This window comes from Tachyglossus aculeatus, chromosome 10, assembly GCF_015852505.1.
Source record: "Tachyglossus aculeatus isolate mTacAcu1 chromosome 10, mTacAcu1.pri, whole genome shotgun sequence".
Taxonomy (NCBI): domain Eukaryota; kingdom Metazoa; phylum Chordata; class Mammalia; order Monotremata; family Tachyglossidae; genus Tachyglossus; species Tachyglossus aculeatus.
The window spans coordinates 49089946-49109435 of record NC_052075.1 but is presented as its reverse complement, the minus strand read 5'-3'; the positions used below and the strand labels follow the sequence as shown (position 1 = coordinate 49109435).

At 47.7% G+C, this 19490-nt stretch overlaps 1 protein-coding gene across 3 annotated transcripts in view; it reads right to left on the bottom strand.

Moving 5' to 3' along the window:
• Nucleotides 1-10374: 10374 nt before the first annotated feature.
• Nucleotides 10375-19490, bottom strand: part of MRPS33 (mitochondrial ribosomal protein S33) — a 32250-nt gene continuing 23134 nt past the window's right edge. The window contains exons 1-4 of one of the 3 annotated variants that reach the window (XM_038752790.1): nt 19235-19365; nt 16192-16433; nt 14007-14299; nt 10375-10763 (exon numbers count right to left, since the gene is read on the bottom strand). In XM_038752790.1, coding sequence (XP_038608718.1) covers nt 10501-10763; nt 14007-14299; nt 16192-16406 — 771 coding nt within the window. In that variant the 5' untranslated portion in view covers nt 16407-16433; nt 19235-19365 and the 3' untranslated portion in view covers nt 10375-10500. Of the gene's footprint in view, nt 10764-14006; nt 14300-16191; nt 16434-19234; nt 19366-19490 lie in introns of those variants that run through there. The other 2 variants (XM_038752789.1, XM_038752793.1) reach the window with 2 other exon arrangements.

The window sequence follows — 19490 nt, the reverse complement described above, 5'->3', positions numbered from 1 at the left end:
TATTTCAATGCTCGTTCCCCCCTTTACTCTCTAAAATCCTTGAAGGCAGGAATCGTGTCCACTAACTCTCTTGTATTGTACTTTCCCAAGCTCTTAGTACTCTGCACATAGCAAGTACTCAATAATTACCATTGATATATGTATATGTGTGTATATGTGTATATATATATATATATATATATACACACATACAGATATATACAGATCAATCAATCAATCACATTTATTGAGCACTTATTGTGTGCAGAGCACTGTACTAAGCGCTTGGGAAGTACAAGCTGGCAACATCTAGAGACAGTCCCTACCCAACAGTGGGCTCACAGTCTAGAAGGGGGAGACAGAGTCTAGAAGGGGGAGACAGAATGTATACAGATATACATGTATATATATATATATATCTATATAAATATATAGATATATTCCTGAATGCTTAGTACAGTGCTTTGGACACAGCACTTATTTACATATTTGTAATTTGCTTATTTATTCATATTAGTGTCTGTCTCCCCCTCCAGTCTGTAAGCTCATCTTGGGCAGGGAACGTGTCTATTTACTGTTATGTTTTACTCTCCCAAGCGCTTACTCTGCACACAGCAAGCGCTCAATAAATACGATCGAATGAACGCATGAAAAAAATACGATGATTTTCCTATCCTCGATCATTGCTCTGGCTTTTCCTCTCTCTAAAGCCTTCCCCCTTCGTTCTTTACGCTGGAAAGCCCCGGTCTGGACATTCGAAGGGCCTGAGTGCCAAGGTGGACACTCAGAGCTTCAGCGTTATCTATTCCCGCCTGGGCATTCCGGAATCGAAATTCCAGTTCTAAAACGTGGGCGCTGGTGTTCTCGCAAAGCCGTTCCTTCTGACGCCTTGTCATCCTGTAGCCAAACAGGCTTGCATTCTTGGAAGAACACTCCCCAATGATCTTGGCGGCGTTCTCGCCAAAACGCGCACTCGGAATTGTTAGATTGTAAACCTGTGGGCTGAGATGATGTTTTCTACCTCTTCTGTATCATCATCATCATCACCAATCGTATTTATTGAGCGCTTACTATGTGCAGAGCACTGGACTAAGCGCTTGGGAAGTACAAATTGGCAACATATAGAGACAGTCCCTACCCAACAGTGGGCTCACAGTCTAAAAGGGGGAGACAGAACAAGACCAAACATACTAACAAAATAAAATAAAGAGAATAGATATGTACAAGTAAAATAAATAAATAAATAAATAAATAGAGTAATAAATATGTACAAACATATATACACATATACAATCTCCCCAGGCCCTTTCATTCATTCATTCCTTCATTCAATCGTATTTATAATAATAATGATGGCCCTTTCATTCCTTCATTCCTTCATTCAATCATATTTATAATAATAATAATAATAATGATGGCATTTGTTAAGCGCTTACTACGTGCAAAGCACTGTTTTAAGCCCTGGGAGGGATACAATGTGATCAAGTTGTCCCACGTGGGGCTCACAGTCTTAATTCCCATTTTGACAGATGAGGTAACTGAGGCTCAGAGAAGCCAAGTGACTTGCCCAAGGTCACACAGCAGACTTGGGGTGGAGCTAGGATTCGAACCCATGACCCCGACTCCAAAGCCCGGGCTCTTTCCACTGAGAAATGCTGCTTTTAGGCAAGAGCTGGTTCTGAATTTCTAGTATCTTGGTTTCTGGAGAGTAGCCCATCCAGTTGTGCAAGCTCCCTCATTGCAGTGATCGCTAAAGATGGTCACGTATGGCCCGGCAGGGCAGGGGGCTCAGCACATTACAAAGTCACATGGCAGAAACAGAAGGGCTTTCCATATCAATCGATCAATCAATCAATCGTATTTATTGAGCGCTTACTGTGTGCAGAGCACACAGTAACATAAATACTGTATTAAAGCACAGTGAAACCAGAGGCCAAATTGGGTGCCTCTCTAGGTGGGTTGCAGGAGAGGGAAAGGGAGGGTCCGATGGATGGATTAATTCTTGCATTCACTCATGAACTCTTTCCTTAACCAATTGATCGTATTTATTGAGTGCTTGGGTAGGCATTGTCTCTATGTGTTGCCAACTTGTACTTCCCAAGCGCTTAGTACAGTGCTCTGCACACAGTAAGCGCTCAATAAATACGATTGATTGATTTTACTCTGGGTCTCTTTCCTCTACCGCTTCAGTCAACTTCTTTCCCTTTGGTTTTTAATCCTCTCTTCTCCCAGAGGACACGGACGATTTTTTCTATGACAAAGGCTGGGGGGGAAAGCTTTGTCACTCTGTTCATTCATTCAATCGTATTTATTGAGCGCTTACTGTGTGCAGAGCACTGGACCAAGCGCTTGGGAAGTAAAAGTTGGCAACATCTGGAGACGGTCCCTACCCAACAACAGGCTCACAGTCTAGAAGGGGGAGACAATCAATCAATCAATCAATCAAACAATCAATCATATTTATTGAGCCTTACTGTGTGCGGAGCACTGGACCAAGTGCTTGGGAAGTAAAAGTTGGCAACATCTGGAGACGGTCCCTACCCAACAACAGGCTCACAGTCTAGAAGGGGGAGACAATCAATCAATCAATCAATCAATCAATCAATCGTATTTATTGAGCGCTTACTGTGTGCGGAGCACTGGACTAAGCGCTTGGGAAGTAAAAGTTGGCAACATCTAGAGACGGTCCCTACCCAACAGTGGGCTCACAGTCTAGAAGGGGGAGACAATCAATCAATCAATCAATCAATCGTATTTATTGAGCGCTTACTGTGTGCGGAGCACTGGACTAAGCGCTTGGGAAGTAAAAGTTGGCAACATCTAGAGACGGTCCCTACCCAACAGCGGGCTCACAGTCTAGAAGGGGGAGACAGAGAACAAAACCAAACATATTAACAGAATAAAATAAATAGAAGAAATATGTACAGATAAAATAAACAGAGTAATAAATACATACAGACATAAATATATATATACAGGTGCTGTGGGGAGGAGAAGGAGGTAAGGTGGGGAGGATGGGGAGGGGAGGAGGAGGAAAGGAAGGAGGGTTTGGGAAGGTCCTTCTGACACCCAGGCCTTTGATTATTCCACTAAGCCACGCTGCTTCTCCCATTTTACTCTGGGTCTCTTTCCTCTACCGCTTCAGTCGACTTCTTTCCCTTTGGTTTTTAATCCTCTCTTCTCCCAGAGGACACAGATGATTTTTTCTATGACAAAGGCGGCGGGGTGGGGGGGAAGCTTTGTCACTCTCTGTTGCTTAAAGCCCAATGGGACTGCTGAAAGGCACCACGCCTCTGTAAATTGAGAAGTTTCCTGGGAGACAGGTGTAGGACAGGAGGATCCAGTCCTCTGCTCCCTGCTAATGGGCGTCGTGGTCCACAGAGGTTTCAACTTTCATTATGTGCCCACCGTCAGCACTTATTGTGTTCCTTATAAGTTCCTTATTGGCACTTTGGGAGAGCCAGGGACAATCCCTAATTACTCTCCCTGCCTTTGAAGCCTCACTGAAAGCACATCTCCAAGAGGCCTTCCCCAAACCCCCCTTTCCTCTTCTCCCACTCCCTTCTGCGTCGCCCCGGCTTGCTCCTTTTATTCAACCCCCTTCTCAGCCCGCAGCTCTTACGTCCATATCTGTAATTTATTTACTTGTATTAATATAAGTAAAGTAAAATTGAGAAGCAGCGTGGCTCGGTGGAAAGAGCCCGGGCTTTGGAGTCGGAGGTCATGGGTTCGAATCCCAGCTCTGCCACGTGTCTGCTGTGTGGCTTTGGGCAAGTCACTTAACTCCCACTGTTGGGTAGGGCCTGTCTCTATATGTTGCCATCTTGTACTTCCCAAGCGCTTAGTACAGTGCTCTGCACACCTCCTTCCCTTCCCCACAGCACCTGTATATATGCATATATGTTTGTACATATTTGTTACTCTATTTATTTATTTATTTTACTTGTACATATCTATTCTATTTATTTTATTTTGTTAGTATGTTTGGTTTTGTTCTTTGTCTCCCCCTTTTAGACTGAGCCCACTGTTGCGTAGGGACCGTCTCTATATGTTGCCAACTTGTACTTCCCAAGCGCTTAGTACAGTGCTCTGCACACAGTAAGCGCTCAATAAATACGATTGATGATGATGATGAGTAAGCACTCAATAAATACGATTGATTGGTTGATTGATTGATTCGCTGAGCCTCAGTTACCTCATCTGGAAAATGAGGATTAAGACGGTGAGCCCCATGTGGGACAACCTGATCACCTTGTATCCCTCCAGCGCTTAGAACAGTGCTTTGCACATAGTAAGCGCTTAACAAATGCCATTATTATTATTATTATTGTTATTAATATCTCCCTCCCACTCCAGACTGTAAGCTCATCATGAGCAGGGAATGTGTACCCTTTCAGAGCTTAGTACAGTGCTCTGCACACTGTAAGTGCTCAATAAATATGATTGAATAATGAATCCAGCAACTTTTCCCAGCCCTTAGTACAGTGCTTGGCACAGTAATAAAAACTGCTGCATTTGTTAAGCATTTACTATGGGCTACCGTAGTAAGCACTGGGGTAGATTGTCAGGTTGTCCCACGGGGGGGCTCACAGCAGTCTTAATCCCCATTTTACAGATGAGGTAACTGAGGCCCAGAGAAGTTAAGTGACTTGCCCAAAGTCACACAGCTGACAAGTGGCGGAGGCGGGATTTGAACCCATGACCTCTGAATCCAAAGCCCGGGCTCTTTCCACTGAGCCAAGTAGACACGTTCCCTGCCCATAACGAGGTTACAGTCTAGAGGGGAAGACAGGTGTTAATAGCAATGAATAATTTAAAATATATAGATTGTAAGCTTAAGGGCAGGGAATGCATCAGCTAATTCTGTATTGCACTCCCCCAAATGCTTAATACAGTGCTCCGACTGATTGAATGATTGATTGATTGATTGATATAAATTAGAGGGATGTACACAAATGTTGTGGAGCTGAGGATGGGGCGAATATCAAATGCCCAAAGGTCACCGGCGATGACGATCCTACCCCTCATCATCATCATCAATCGTATTTATTGAGCGCTTACTGTGTGCAGAGGACCGTACTAAGCGCTTGGGAAGGACAAGTTGGCAACATATAGAGACAGTCCCTACCCAACAGTGGGCTCGCAGTCTAAAATTGCTTATCCCTGAAGTGGATAAGCAATTAATGGGGTGATCTGACGGCTGAGAATCAAGTTGCACTTGGCATGTCCTTAACTGAGAGACTCCTGACGAATTTTCCAAATTCTTGCCCACAAGGCAGGGATCGTTCCAGCTCCGTGTTTTCTCTTCCTAAGCCGAATCCGTCCATATGGCAGAGAGGAGTGATTGAGCCGCTTTTGAGGGAGGGAAAAAAAATCAAAAAAAGGCTTCCTGAATTCAGAACAGATCCTGGCAGGGTCCCACCCAGCAGAGGAGGGATCTTCCAGAATAGTGGTGGAAAAACAGACGAGCACCCTCCGCTCCTCCCCAAAACCCAGCGCTTTGATGATCATGGGAGAGGTTTCCCTGGCATCCGAACCGCCGATGGAAAAAGTAATACCAGTGTGGGAGTTCGTCACTGCGGTGGGTGGAAAACTAAAGTCTCCTGAGCTCGGAGTTTCTTTTTCCATTTGTCTGGAGGAGAACAGCTTGTCTTAAGCAGCAGACCTCGGCTTGGGAGCGTTCTGCGGCCTTTGCGGTTGGGCTTATTTTGCTTTTTTTATGGTGTTCGTGGAAGCGCTTTCTATGCATCCAACACTGCTCTAAGCGCTGGAGGAGATGCAAGTTACTCATGTTGGACACGGGCCCTGTCCCACATGGGGCTCAGAGGCTTAGCAGGAGGGAGGCCTTCCCACCTCCTCCAGGAGGCCTTCCCAGACTGAGCCCCTTCCTTCCTCTCCCCCTCGTCCCCCTCTCCATCCCCCCCACCTTACCTCCTTCCCTTCCCCACAGCACCTGTATATATGTTTGTACATATTTATTACTCTATTTGTTTATTTATTTTACTTGTACATATCTATTCTATTTTATTTTGTAGTATGGTTTTGTCTCCCCCTTTTAGACTGTGCCACTGTTGGGGAGGGACTGTCTCTATATGTTGCCAATTTGTACTTCTCAAGCGCTTAGTCCAGTGCTCTGCACACAGTAAGCGCTCAATAAATACGATTGATGATGATGAGGGAGGACAGGATTCAACCCCCATTTTACAGTCGCGGAAACCGAGGCACAGGGGAAGTTAAGAGCCCTGCCCACGGTTACGCAGCAAGCGGTCGGCAGAGCCGGGATTAGAATCCAGGTCCCTCGCTCTTGAGAAGCAGCGTGGCCTAATGGATACAGCCCGGGTCAATGAGTGAGAAGGACCTGGGTTCTAATCCCACATCTGCTGTGTGACTCTGGGCAAGTCGCTTTGCTTCTCTGGGCCTCAGTTCCCTCATCTGCAAAATGGGGATTAAGACTGTGAGCCCTATGTGGGACAGGAATGTGTTCAACCCGACTATCTTGTATCTACCCCAGCGCTTCGAACAGTGCCTGGCATGTAGTAAGCGATTAGCACATACCATAATTATTATTATTATTACTATTATTAAGTCAATTAGGTCAGGTTAAGCCCCTGTCCCACATGGGGCTCACGGTCCTAAGTAGGAGGGAGAACAGGTATTGAATCCCCATTATACATTTGAGGAAACGGGCATGGAGAAGTTAAGTGACTTGCCCAAGGTCACGCAGTGAGCAATCGGCAGTTACAATTAGAACCCAGGTCCTCTGACTCCCAAGCCCATTCCCTTTCCAGTATTAATAATAATAATAATGATGTTGGTATTTGTTAAGCTCTATAATAATAATAATAATGGCATTTATTAAGTGCTTACTATGTGCAAAGCACCGTTCTAAGTGCTGGGGGGGATACAAGGTCATCGAGGTTGTCCCACGTGGGGCTCACAGTCTTCATCCCCATTTTACAGATGAGGGAACTGAGGCCCAGAGAAGTGAAGTGACTTTCCCAAAGTCCCACAGCTGACTGGCGGAGTTGGGATTAGAACTCATGACCTCTGACTTCCGAGCCCGGGCTCTTCCCGCTGAGCCTCGCTGCTTCTTGCGGTTTTGTAGAAAAAATGGTCAGGGCCGCAGAGCGAAGTTTGGACTGGAGTGGGGGAGAGAGTGGAGGCAGGGAGGTCAGCAAGGAGGCTGATGCTGCAATAAAGGCGGGAGAGGATAATAATAATAATAATAATAGTGATATTTGTTAAGCGCTTACTATGTGCAAAGCACCGTTCTAAGCGCTGGGGCGGTTACAAGGCGATCAGACTGTGAGCCCACTGTTGGGTAGGGACTGTCTCTATATGTTGCCAATTTGTACTTCCCAAGCGCTTAGTACAGTGCTCTGCACATAGTAAGCGCTCAATAAATACGATTGATGATGATGATGATCAGGTTGTCCCACAGGGGGCTCACAGTCTTAATCCCCATTTTCCAGATGAGGGAACTGAGGCCCAGAGAAGTGAAGTGACTTGCCCAAAGTCGCACAGCTGACAGTTGGCGGAGCCAGGATTTGAACCCATGACCCCTGTCTCCAAAGCCCGGGCTCTGGAGACAGAAAGGCCTGCTCATATTCTAGCAAGCCTTTTCTGTTTTCAGCTTGGTCTCTTTGAGTCACGGAACCGACAGAAATAGCCCATGTGGAAAGAAACCTTGGTCTCGCTCGTGTGACTGCTGCAGCTATCTGAGTTAGGAGAAGCAGTGTGGCGTAGTGGCTAGAGCCCGGGCATAGGAGCCGGAAGGTCGTGGGTTCTAATCCTCCCTCTGCCACGTGTCTGCTGGGTGACCTTGGGCAAGTCACTTAACTTCTCTGGGCCTCATCTGTGAAATGAGGATTGAGACTGGGATTGCACATGCAACAGTGATTTTGTCCAACCCAATGTGCATCTTCCCCAGCGCTTAGTACAGTGCCTGGCACATAGGCGTTTAACAAATACCATTATTATTATTATTATTGTTGGCTGTGACTGCCCCATCTCTGGTCCAGGTTCAACCCGGCTGAACCGCTGGCCAACCAGAGACTGGACCCTGAGAACGGATAGACTGTGAGCTAGCTGTGGGCAGGGAATGTGTCTGTTTGCTGTTATAGTGTACTCTCCCAACTGCTTAGTACAGTGTTATGTGCACAGTAAGCACTCAATCAATCAATCAATCGTACTTATTGAGCGCTATGTGCAGAGCACTGTACTAAGCGCTTGGGAAGTACAAATTGGCAACACACAGAGACAGTCCCTACCCAACAGTGGGCTCACAGTCTAAAAGGGGGAGACAGAGAACAGAACCAAACACACCAACAGAATAAAATAAATAGGATAGAAATGCACAAGTAAAATAAATAAATAGAGTAATAAATATGTTATTACTCAACAAATACGACTGAGTGAACGAGTAGCATTGATGAATTTTAGGGAAGCAGCCTCGCCTCACGGAAAGAGCGTGGGTCTCGGCTCTTGTCCTGGTTCATCGTAATGGCATTTATTAAGCACTTACTATGTGCAAAGCCCTGTTCCAAGCGCTGGGGAGGTTCCAAGGTGATCAGGTTGTCCCACGGGGGGCTCACAGTCTTCATCCCCATTTTTGCAGATGAGGGAACTGAGGCCCAGAGAAGTGAAGTGACTTGCCCAAAGTCACACAGCTAAGTGAGAAGCAGTGTGGCTCAGTGGAAAAGAGCCCAGGCTTTGGAGTCAGTGGTCATGGGTTCAAATCCCGGCTTTGCCAACTGTCAGCTGTGTGACTTTGGGCAAGTCACTCAGTTCCCTCATCTGGAAAATGGGGATTGACTGTGAGCCCTCCGTGGGACAACCTGATCACCCTGTATCCCCCCAGTGCTTAGAGCAGTGCTTTGCACATAGTAAGCGCTTAATAAATGCCATCATCAAGTGATGGAGCCGGAATTTGAACCCACGACCTCTGACTCCAAAGCCCAGGCTCTTTCCACTGAGCCACGCTGCTTCTCACATGCTTTCCACCATCTTGCATAATTACTGTTGGGCGTAGGAGGAGGAGGGCAGAACTCTCATTTTGTTAGAGCAGATGAGGTCAACCATGCCACACTGTAAAAACACCTCGCAGAGAGGATCGGGGAGAGAAGCAGCATGGCCTGGGAAGACCTGGGTTCTAATGCCGGCTCTACCGCTGTCTTCCGGGTGACCTTGGGCAAATCACTTCACTTCCCTGTTCCTCAGTTGCCTCATCTGTAAAACAGGTATCATGACTTCGAGCCCCAGGTGGGATATCGACTGTGTCCAACCTGATTATCTTGTCTCTACATCAGCGGTCAGTACGGTGCCTGGCACATAGCAAGTGCTTATCCAGTACCATAAGTAATAGTAATAATAATAATAATGATGATAATAATGGTACTGGATAAGCGCTTACTATTTAGCAAGCACTTTACTCAGCACTAGGGAAGGAACAACATCATCAGGATCAGGTTAATAAGGATCTAGAGAAAATACAATATTATCACAGAATTCAATAGCTTATTGGAAAATAATTCTTTGCATTAGCAATGTACACTGCAAACTTTGAAATTATTTTTAGAGAAGCAGCGTGGCTCATGGGAAAGAGCCCGGGCTTTGGAGTCGGAGGTCAGGGGTTCAAATCCCAGCTCCGCCAATTGTCAGCTGGGTGACTTTGGGCAAGTCACTTCACTGGGCCTCAGTTCCCTCATCTGGAAAATGGGGATGAAGACTGTGAGCCTCCCCAGGGGACAACCTGATCACCCTGTGACCTCCTCAGCGCTTAGAACAGTGCTTTGCACATAGTAAGTGTTTCATAAATGCCATTATTATTATTATTATTATTAGGACATGCAGTCCCTGGCCTGCATGGGGCTCCTAGACTAAGAGGGGGATGGAGTAATAATAATAATAATTGTGGCATTTGTTACCAATAGTAATAATAACAATATTTGTTAAGTGCTTATGTGCCAGGCACTGTTCAAAGCGCTGGGGTGGATACAAGCAAATAGAGTCAGACACAGTCCCTGCCCAATGTGGGCTCAGAGTCTCAAATCCCATTTTCCAGATGAGGGAACTGAGGCCCAAAGAAGTGAAGTGACTTGTCCAAGGTCACCCAGGAGACAAGGGGCGGAGCCGGAATTAGAACCCATGACCTTCTGGCTCCCAGGCCCAGCCTCTCTCCACTTTACCACGCTGCTTCTCTACTAGTTCATCCCCACTTTACAGATGAAGAAAATGATACGCGGAGCAGAGTGAGATTTAACACAAAGGAGAGACAAAGTCCTGGTGAGCTGAGCAAATGTTTTGTGTTTCTTCGCAAGTTTCTCTAAAGAGGAGTGCCTAGACGACGACTCCTTTATCCCAGGACCCCGTAAGCAGCTGGACTGCACTTCGGACACTGTGTTGGATGGTTTTTATTTTGGCTACGAAATGAGCCGCTGAACAAAGACAGCCCCACCCACTTGGGATTTCTACCGGAACCCGATGGAGGGTTGTAAACTCCCACCCGGATAACCCTGATAGTCAAAGGTGTTGGAGGATCCAGCGGCAAATTCCGAGTCTGATAAAGGAGGTCATCCGGTTTTTTCCCGGAGTTATGACCGTCGTGAGTTCTGGGGCCCCTCGACACCCAAAGGCAGGGCCGTCTCCTTCCGGGGGGCTTCTGCCGTTGAGTCCCACCCTATTTCTTTGTGGCCGCTCTTTTCCCTTCTCCTTTCTTTGGCTTCCCTTTGCCTCGGAGTTTCTTGAGTCTTCTTTGCTCTTCTTTAAAATCCTGATGTTCGTCTCTGGGCAGAGAAATAGGGGATCGGTTAAGTCAATTACCCGAGGGCCCGGGCTCCCGACCGAATCGCATTTGCTTTTACGGGGTTTCACGGTCCACGAGGTTGGACGGCGAGTTCTTGAGAAATCCCCGCTTCTCGGGTTCCAAATCCACCGATCGAATTGCTCGGGGGGGGTCTGAGCGTCCCAGAGCCTCACGCTTTCCACGCCCAGCTGAGGTTCTTTTGGCCCCTAACGAGGGAGGCCGTACTGAAGAGGGTTTTTTGGCCTGTTTCTCGGTCGGTTTTTACCTCTGATATTTCATAAGAAGCGAATATTTGGGACGCGATTGGGAGAGGGTTAATCGAAGACTCAGAAGGGTTTGGTCTGCCTGCTTTCCAATGTCCCCAGGGGCTTAGCTGCTTTGCAGCTCGGGAGGGGAGTCTCTGCTTCAACCAGGGGAGACTCCAAAGATAATGATGGCATTTATTAAGCGCTATGTGCAGAGCACTGTTCTAAGCGCTGGGGAGGTTACAAGGTGATCAGGTTGTCCCACGGGGGGGCTCACAATCTTCACGCCCATTTTATAGATGAGGGAACCGAGGCACAGAGAAGTTAACCAACGGCACACAGCTGACAATTGGTAGAGCCGGGATTCAAACCCATGAACTCTGACTTCAAAGCCCGTGGTCTTTCCATCATCATCATCACCAATCGTATTTATTGAGCGCTTACTGTGTGCAGAGCACTGTACTAAGCTCTTGGGAAGTACAAGTTGGCAACATCTAGAGACAGTCCCTACCCAACAGCGGGCTCACAGTCTACTGAGCCACGCTGCTGGGTTTGGCCATGCACTTTATCGCAGCCAGTTGTGTGCAAGATGGGGGCATGGGGGCACCAGGGCCCTCCTTGCAATATCCTTACGGGGCAGCTCTCTCTGTTTCTACAAAACTCTCTGTGGCTCTGACCCGTAAGACTCATCTTTCATTCCATTTATCTGACATCCCCGCTGCTTCAAAGCCTTACTTTACTTCACCTCGCCCCCTCCTACCTCACCTCCTTTCTCTCCTTGCCCAGCCCAGCCCGCACCCTCCGCTCCACTGCCACTAATCTCCTCACCGTACCTCGTTCTCGCCTGTCCCGCCGTCGACCCCCGGCCCACGTCCTCCCCCGGGCCTGGAATGCCGTCCCTCTGCCCATCCGCCAAGCTAGCTCTTTTCCTCCCTTCAAGGCCCTACTGAGAGCTCACCTCCTCCAGGAGGCCTTCCCAGACTGAGCCCCCTCCTTCCTCTCCCCCTCCTCCCCCGCTCCAACCCCCCCCCGCCTTACCTCCTTCCCTTCCCCACAGCACCTGTATATATGGATATATGTTTGTACATATTTATTACTCTATTTATTTTACTTGTACATATCTATTCTATTTATTTTATTTTGTTCTCTGTCTCCCCCTTCTAGACTGTGAGCCCACTGTTGGGTAGGGACCGTCTCTAGATGTTGCCAACTTGTACTTCCCAAGTGCATAGTACAGTGCTCTGCACACAGTAAGCACTCAATAAATACGATTGATTGATTGATTGATTGGAGGCCCATCTCCTCCAAGAGGCCTTCCCTGACTAAGCCCTCCTTTCCTCTTCTGTGTCACCCTGACTTGCTCCCTTTTATTCACCCCTCCCTCAGCCCCACAGCACTTACATACACATCTGTAATTTATTTATTTCTATTAATACCTGTCTCCTCCTCTAGTCTGTAAGCTTGTGGGCAGGGGATGTGTCTATTTATTGTTATACTGTACTCGCCAAAGTGATGATGATGGCATTTATTAAGCGCTTACTATGTGCAAAGCACTGTTCTAAGCGCAGGGGAGGTTACAGGGTGATCAGGTTGTCCCTCGTGGGGCTCACAGTCTTCATCCCCATTTGACAGATGAGGGAACTGAGGCCCAGAGAAGTGACTTGCCCAAAGTCACCCAGCTGACAATTGGCGGAGCTGGGATTTGAACCCATGACCTCTGACTCCAAAGCCCGGGCTCTTTCCTACTGAGCCATGCTGCTTGCTCCGCACACGGTAAGCGTTCAATAAGTGTGACAGAGTGAATGCCTGAACGTTCTGCCAGAGACGGACATTCACCCTACTGGGTCTGGAGCTGACTTCATCATCAATCTTATTTATTGAGCGCTTACTGTGTGCAGAGCACTGGACTAAGCGCTTGGGAAGTCCAAGTTGGCAACATATAGAGACGGTCCCTACCCAACAGTGGGCTCACAGACTTGAGTAACTCCTAGAGAAGCAGTGTGGCTCAGTGGAAAGAGCCCGGGCTTTGGAATCAGAGGTCATGGGTTCAAATCCCAGCTCTGCCAATTGTCAGCTGTGTGACTTTGGACAAGTCACTTCACTTCTCTGGGCCTCAGTTCCCTCATCTGTCAAATGGGGATTTAGACTGTGAGCCCCCCGTGGGCCAACCTGATCACCTTGTAACCTTCCCGGCGCTTAGAACAGTGCTTTGCACATAGTAAGCGCTTAATAAATGCCATTATTATTATTATTATTATTATCTATCTCAGCGCTTAGTTCAGTGCTTGGCACAGATTAAGTGCTTAACAAATAGCGCAGTTAGAAGAGAGACAAGATAATCAGCTCTAGAAGTCAACTGATCGATCAATCATATTTATTGAGCACTTACTAGCTGTAGAGCCCAGGGCTAAGGGGTTGGGAGAGTACAACGGAATTAGCAGACATGTTCCCTGCCCGTAACGCGCTTACATTGATTCGTTCATTCATTCAATCGTATTTATTGAGCGCTTACTGTGTGCAGAGCACTGTACTAAGCGCTTGGGAAGTACAGGCTGGCAACATCTAGAGACGGTCCCTACCCAACAGTGGGCTCACAGTCTAGAAGGGGGAGACGGAGAACAAAACCAAACATATTAACAAAAGAAAATAGAATATGTACAAGTAAAATAAATATTCATTCATTCTATCATATTTATTGAGTGCTTACAGTCTGGAGGGAGACTGAGGCACGGAGAAATGAAGCGACCTGCCCAAGGTCACAGCAGGAAAATGGCAGAGTCGGGTTAGAACCCAGGTCCCCTAACTCCCAGGCCTGGGCGGCTTTCCACTAGGCCACACTGCATCTCTACCCCAGGGCTCCACGTACAGTAATCAATCAATTGTATTTATTGGGCGCTTACTGTGTACGGTAAGTATCTAATAAGCACCATCATGATGAAATCAGAGGAAGGACAGGAACGCTCTGCTCATTGTCCCACCTCCCTGCCCTGGCGGCTGTTTAGCTTGATGACGTTCCTGTTTTCGTTCCCACCATTTGTTCAGTTCTTCTCTGCTTCCTTTCGTGTGTTTGTCGGCTTTTTGGTTCCTTTTTGGACTCGTTTCCAGTCTGAGCATCTCCCTCGTTTCCATCCAAAAATTTGGGCCGAATTCTGGCCACCTGACAACCCGGTACATCTCCAAAGCATGCAACACAAATGCGAGGACTCCGTTTTCAGGTTCGGCAGACGGCAGCTCCTTGGCACTGGGAGATGTTTTTCCCCACAGGGCGGGCCTGGGACCAGGGGGAAAACCAGGGGCCGGGCAAACACCAGGTTGGGCGTATGAGCAAATCTTTAATAATAATAATAATAATAATAATAATAATAATAATGATAATAATAAGACACCCACCCGATGCTAGGGGCCAGGCAAACACCAGGTTGGGCGTATGAGCAAATCTTTAATAATAATAATAATAATAATAATAATAATAACAATAACAATAATAATAATAAGACTCACACCCGATGCTAGGGGCCAGGCAAACACCAGGTTGGGCGTATGTGCAAATCTTTAATAATAATAATAATAATAACAATGGCATTTATTAAGCGCTTACTATGTGCCAAGCACCGTTCTAAGCGCTGGGGAGGTTACAAGGTGATCAGGCTGGCCCAAGGGGGGCTCACAGTCTTCATCCCCATTTTACAGATGAGGGAACTGAGGCCCAGAGTTATATAGTATGAATTATTTATTAATATTAATGGCTGTCTTCCCCTCTAAACTGTAAGTTCACTGTGGGCGGGGAACGCGTCTACAGCGTGCCCTCCCAAGCGCTTAGTACAGTGCTCTGCCCATAGTAAACACCCAATAACAGCACGGATGATAGGCTCTCCGGTGCTCTTCGGCCTGTCCGCCTTGGGGAGATCCCCAAACAGCCCCACTTTCCACCTCTCCCAATTCCATCCATTCAGTTGTATATATTGAATACCACACTCCTCCCTCCCCTCCTCCCCCCGCCTTACCTCCTTCCCCTCCCCACAGCACCTGTATATATGTTTGTACTTATTTATTACTCTATTTATTTATTTTATTTGTACATATTTATTCTATTTATTTTACTTTGTTAATATGTTTTGTTTTGTTCTCTGTCTCCCCCTTCTAGACTGTGAGCCCACTGTCGGGTAGGGACCGTCTCTAGATGTTGCCGACTTGTACTTCCCAAGTGCTTAGTACAGTGCTCTGCACACAGTAAGCGCTCAATAAATACGATTGAATGAATGAATGAATGGAGCACTTACTGCATGCGGAGCACTGTACTAAGCGCTTGGGAGAATACAGTACAACAATAAAGAAGCAACGAGAGAACAACGAGAGAAGCAGCGTGGGTCAGTGGAAAGAGCCCGGGCTTTGGAGTCAGAGGTCGTGGGTTCAAATCCCGGCTCCGCCACTTGTCAGCTGGGTGACTTTGGGCAAGTCACTTCACTTCTGTGTGCCTCAGTTGCCTCATCTGTAAAATGGGGATTGACTGTGAGCCCCCCGTGGGACAACCTGATCACCCTGTAGCCTCCCCAGAGCTTAGAACAGGGCTTTGCACATAGTAAGCGCTTAATAAATGCCATCATTACTATTATAATTATACAAAGACCCAGTCTCTGCCCACAATGAGCTTACAGTCTAGAGGGGGAGATAGACGTTAATAGAAATAAATGACAGATATGTACATAAGCACTGAGGGCCTGGGAAGGGGGATGAATCAATCCATCAATCAATCGTATTTACTGAGCGCTTACTGTGTGCAGAGCACTGTACTAAGTGCTTGGGAAGTACAAGCTGGCAACATATATATATATATGAACATATATGAATGAAGGGAGTAAGTCAGGGTGATGTAGAGGGGAGTGGGAGAAGAGGAAAGGAGGGCTTAGTCAGGGAAGGCCTCTTGGAGGTGTGCCTTCAATAAGGCTTGGAAGCGGGGGGGGGTTGAGTAAATTGTCTGTCAGACGCCTTCCCCCAACCTGATTAGTTTGTATCATCATCATCATCATCATCATCAATCGTATTTATTGAGCGCTTACTATGTGCAGAGCACTGTACTAAGTGCTTGGGAAGTACAAATCTTCCCCAGCGCTTAGTACAGTGCTCGGCCCCTAACGGAATCCCACGGAATTCAAAATCCATCACCTGTAGAGGCCGTAGAAGCGGAGTTTCCTCATGAGGGCGAAGTAGGTGTTGTGAGGCGGGTACCAGTCCCACGTCTCCTTCCTCTTGGCCAAAGGCTGCTCGCTGAACAGGGCCACCACCTTCATGGACTTGGAGTCCGTGGGCCTGGCGACCTCTCCGAAGATCCGCGCGCTCAGGCGGGCCATGCGCAGGGCGTACGCCGACGGGGAGGACATGGCGGGGCCGGACGACGACGCGCTCCCCTGAGGCCACACGGAACGGAGAGAAGGGCGTCAGCGGGCCCGGCCCACCCAATCATCATCATCATCATCAATCGTATTTATTGAGCGCTTACTGTGTGCAGAGCACACTTGGGAAGTGCAAGTTGGCAACATATAGAGGCGGTCCCTGCCCAACAGTGGGCTCACAGTCTAAAAGGGGGAGACAGAGAACAAAACCAAACATGCTAACAAAATAAATAGAATAGACAGGTACAAGTAAAAGAAATAGAGTAATAAATATGTACAAACATATATACCCGATGGGGAGGACCAAGGTTCCAATAATAATAATAATAATAATGATTCATTCATTCAATCGTATTTATTGAGCGCTTACTATGTGCAGAGCACTGTACTAAGCGCTTGGGATGGTATTCTCACCCTTTCAAAGCCTTACTGAAGGCACATCTCCTCCCAGGGGCCTTCCCAGACTAAACCCCACTTTTCCTCATCTTCCACTCCCTTCTGCGTCGCCCTACTTGCTCCCTCTGCTCTTTCCCCCACCCTCACAGCACTTACGTACATATCTCTAATTTTATTTATTTGTTTGATGTCTGTCTCCCCCCGCCCCCACCCAGCCTGAGCTCGTTGTGGGCAGGAACGGCCGCTGTTTATTGTTGTAATGTTAATAATAATGATGGCATTTGTTAAGCGCTCACTATGTGCAAAGCACCGTTCTAAGCGCTGGGGAGGTTACAAGGTGATCAGGTTGTCCCATGCGGGGCTCACAGTCTTAATCCCCATTTTCCAGATGAGGTAACTGAGGCACAGAGAAGTCTCTATGTGTTGCCAATTTGTACTTCCCAAGCGCTTAGTACAGTGCTCTGCACATAGTAAGCGCTCAATAAATACGATTGATTGATTGATTGACTTGGCCCAAAGTCACACAGCTGACAACTGGCGGAGCTGGGATTTGAACCCAAGACCTCTGACTCCAAAGCCCGGGCTCTTTCCACTGAGCCACGCTGCTTCCCAACATTTCTTGGGAAATGTCCTTTCCCAAGTGCTCAGTATAGTGCTCGGCCCACGGTAAGCGCTTAATAATAATAATAATGATAGCATTTATTAAGCGCTTACTATGTGCAGATCACTGTTCTAAGCGCTAGGGAGGTTACAAGGTGATCAGGTTGTCCCACGGGGGCTCACAGTCTTCATCCCCATTTTCCAGATGAGGGAACTGAGGCCCAGAGAAGTGAAGTGACTTGCCCAGTCACACAGCCGACAGGTGGTGGAGCCGGCATTTGAACCCAAGACCTCTGGCTCCAAAGCCCGGGCTCTTTCCACTGAGCCACGCTGCTTCCCAACATTTCTTGGGAAATGTCCTTTCCCAAGTGCTCAGTATAGTGCTCGGCCCACAGTAAGCGCTTAATAAATATGACTGACAATGAATGTGGCAAGCACTGTTCTAAGCGCTGGGGTAGTTACAAGGTTGGATACGGTCCCACATGGGGCTCCCAGTCTAAATCCCCATTTTACAGATGAGGTAACGGGTTCTAATTCCGGCTCCGCTGCCTGTCTCCTGGGTGACCTTGGGCAAGTCACTTGCTTTTTTTTTTTTGGCATTTATTAAGCGCTTACTATGTGCAAAGCACTGTTCTAAGCGCTGGGGGGGGGACACAAGTTGATGAGGTTGTCCCACGTGGGGCTCACAGTCTTCATCCCCATTTTACAGATGGGGGAACTGAGGCATGGAGAAGTGAAGCGACTTGCCCAAGGTCACACAGCAGACATGTGGGGGAGGTGGGATTCGAACCCATGACCTCTGCCTCCCAAGCCCGCGCTCTTTCCACCGAGCCACGCTGCTTCTCGCTTCTCTGGGCCTCGGTTGCCTCACCTGGAAAACACGGGTGGAGACTGCGAGTCTCACGTGGGACAGATTGGGTCCGAACTGACTATTTTGCATCTACCCCAGCTTTTCAGTACGGTGCCAAACACAGAGTAAGCGCTCAATAAATACATTAAAAAAAAAAAAGATAGGCTGCCACGGGGACTCGAGTAGCATTTTGGCTCCAATCTCTCTGCTCCGGGCAAGGTGTGTCAGGCCGGCGTCCTGAGTCGATCTAAATCATCTAGAATCTACCGCTGCCTTGATGCCCTCTCATCATCATCATCATCATCAACCGTATTTATTGAGCGCTTACTATGTGCAGAGCACTGTACTAAGCGCTTGGGAAGTACAAATTGGCAACATATAGAGACGGTCCCTACCCAACGGTGGGCTCTGAGAAAAGGAATCGACAGTCAAGCCTGCTCAGCGCTCTGTGCGATTCAGCCTGTCCCACCCACGCAAGCCCACTCCTTCGCGTTGCACGAAAATGCCAAATGAGGGCTTGTTCCAATCAATCAATCAATCAATCGTATTTATTGAGCGCTTACTGCGTGCAGAGCACTGGACTAAGCGCTTGGGAAGTCCAAGTTGGCAACATCTAGAGACGGTCCCTACCCAACAGTGGGCTCACGGTCTCAAAAGGGGGAGATGGGGAACAAACCCAAACAGACTAACAAAATAAAATAGAATAGATATGTACAAATAAATAAATAGAGTAATAAATACGTAGACCATCTGAGTAGCTAAACTCCACCGTGTCAGGCTTTGGGCAACGCTCCCCGCTTCGCCAACTGAACACACTCACTCTCGTTTTGCAATGGCCCGAGCCGGGCTCTACTAGGCACGGACGTGATTCAGCTGACTTTTCCTTAGCAGGTTTGGCGAGTGGGACGGGAAAGCGGGTTACTGCAGCCGCAATTAATACTAAACAGCTCCCCGGAAAAAAAACACACACCTAAGCAACTCGCCACATAAATATGCTGACGGCTCGACATCTCAGTGTCTAATTAATCTTCGCGGAGACGTAATTACGCTGTTGTCTTCACCCCCGTTCCTTTGAAGCGGTCTTCTCAAAGGGCTCCGGGCCGGCTCTGACAACTGCTAATGAGTTATGAGGTCTCTCGGCCTCTGGTTACTGGCTTGGATTTGGCCTGAGTCATTTAGGGGCTGGGAGCCATTACCATCCGGGGGGAATTTTTCCTGGCGACCCC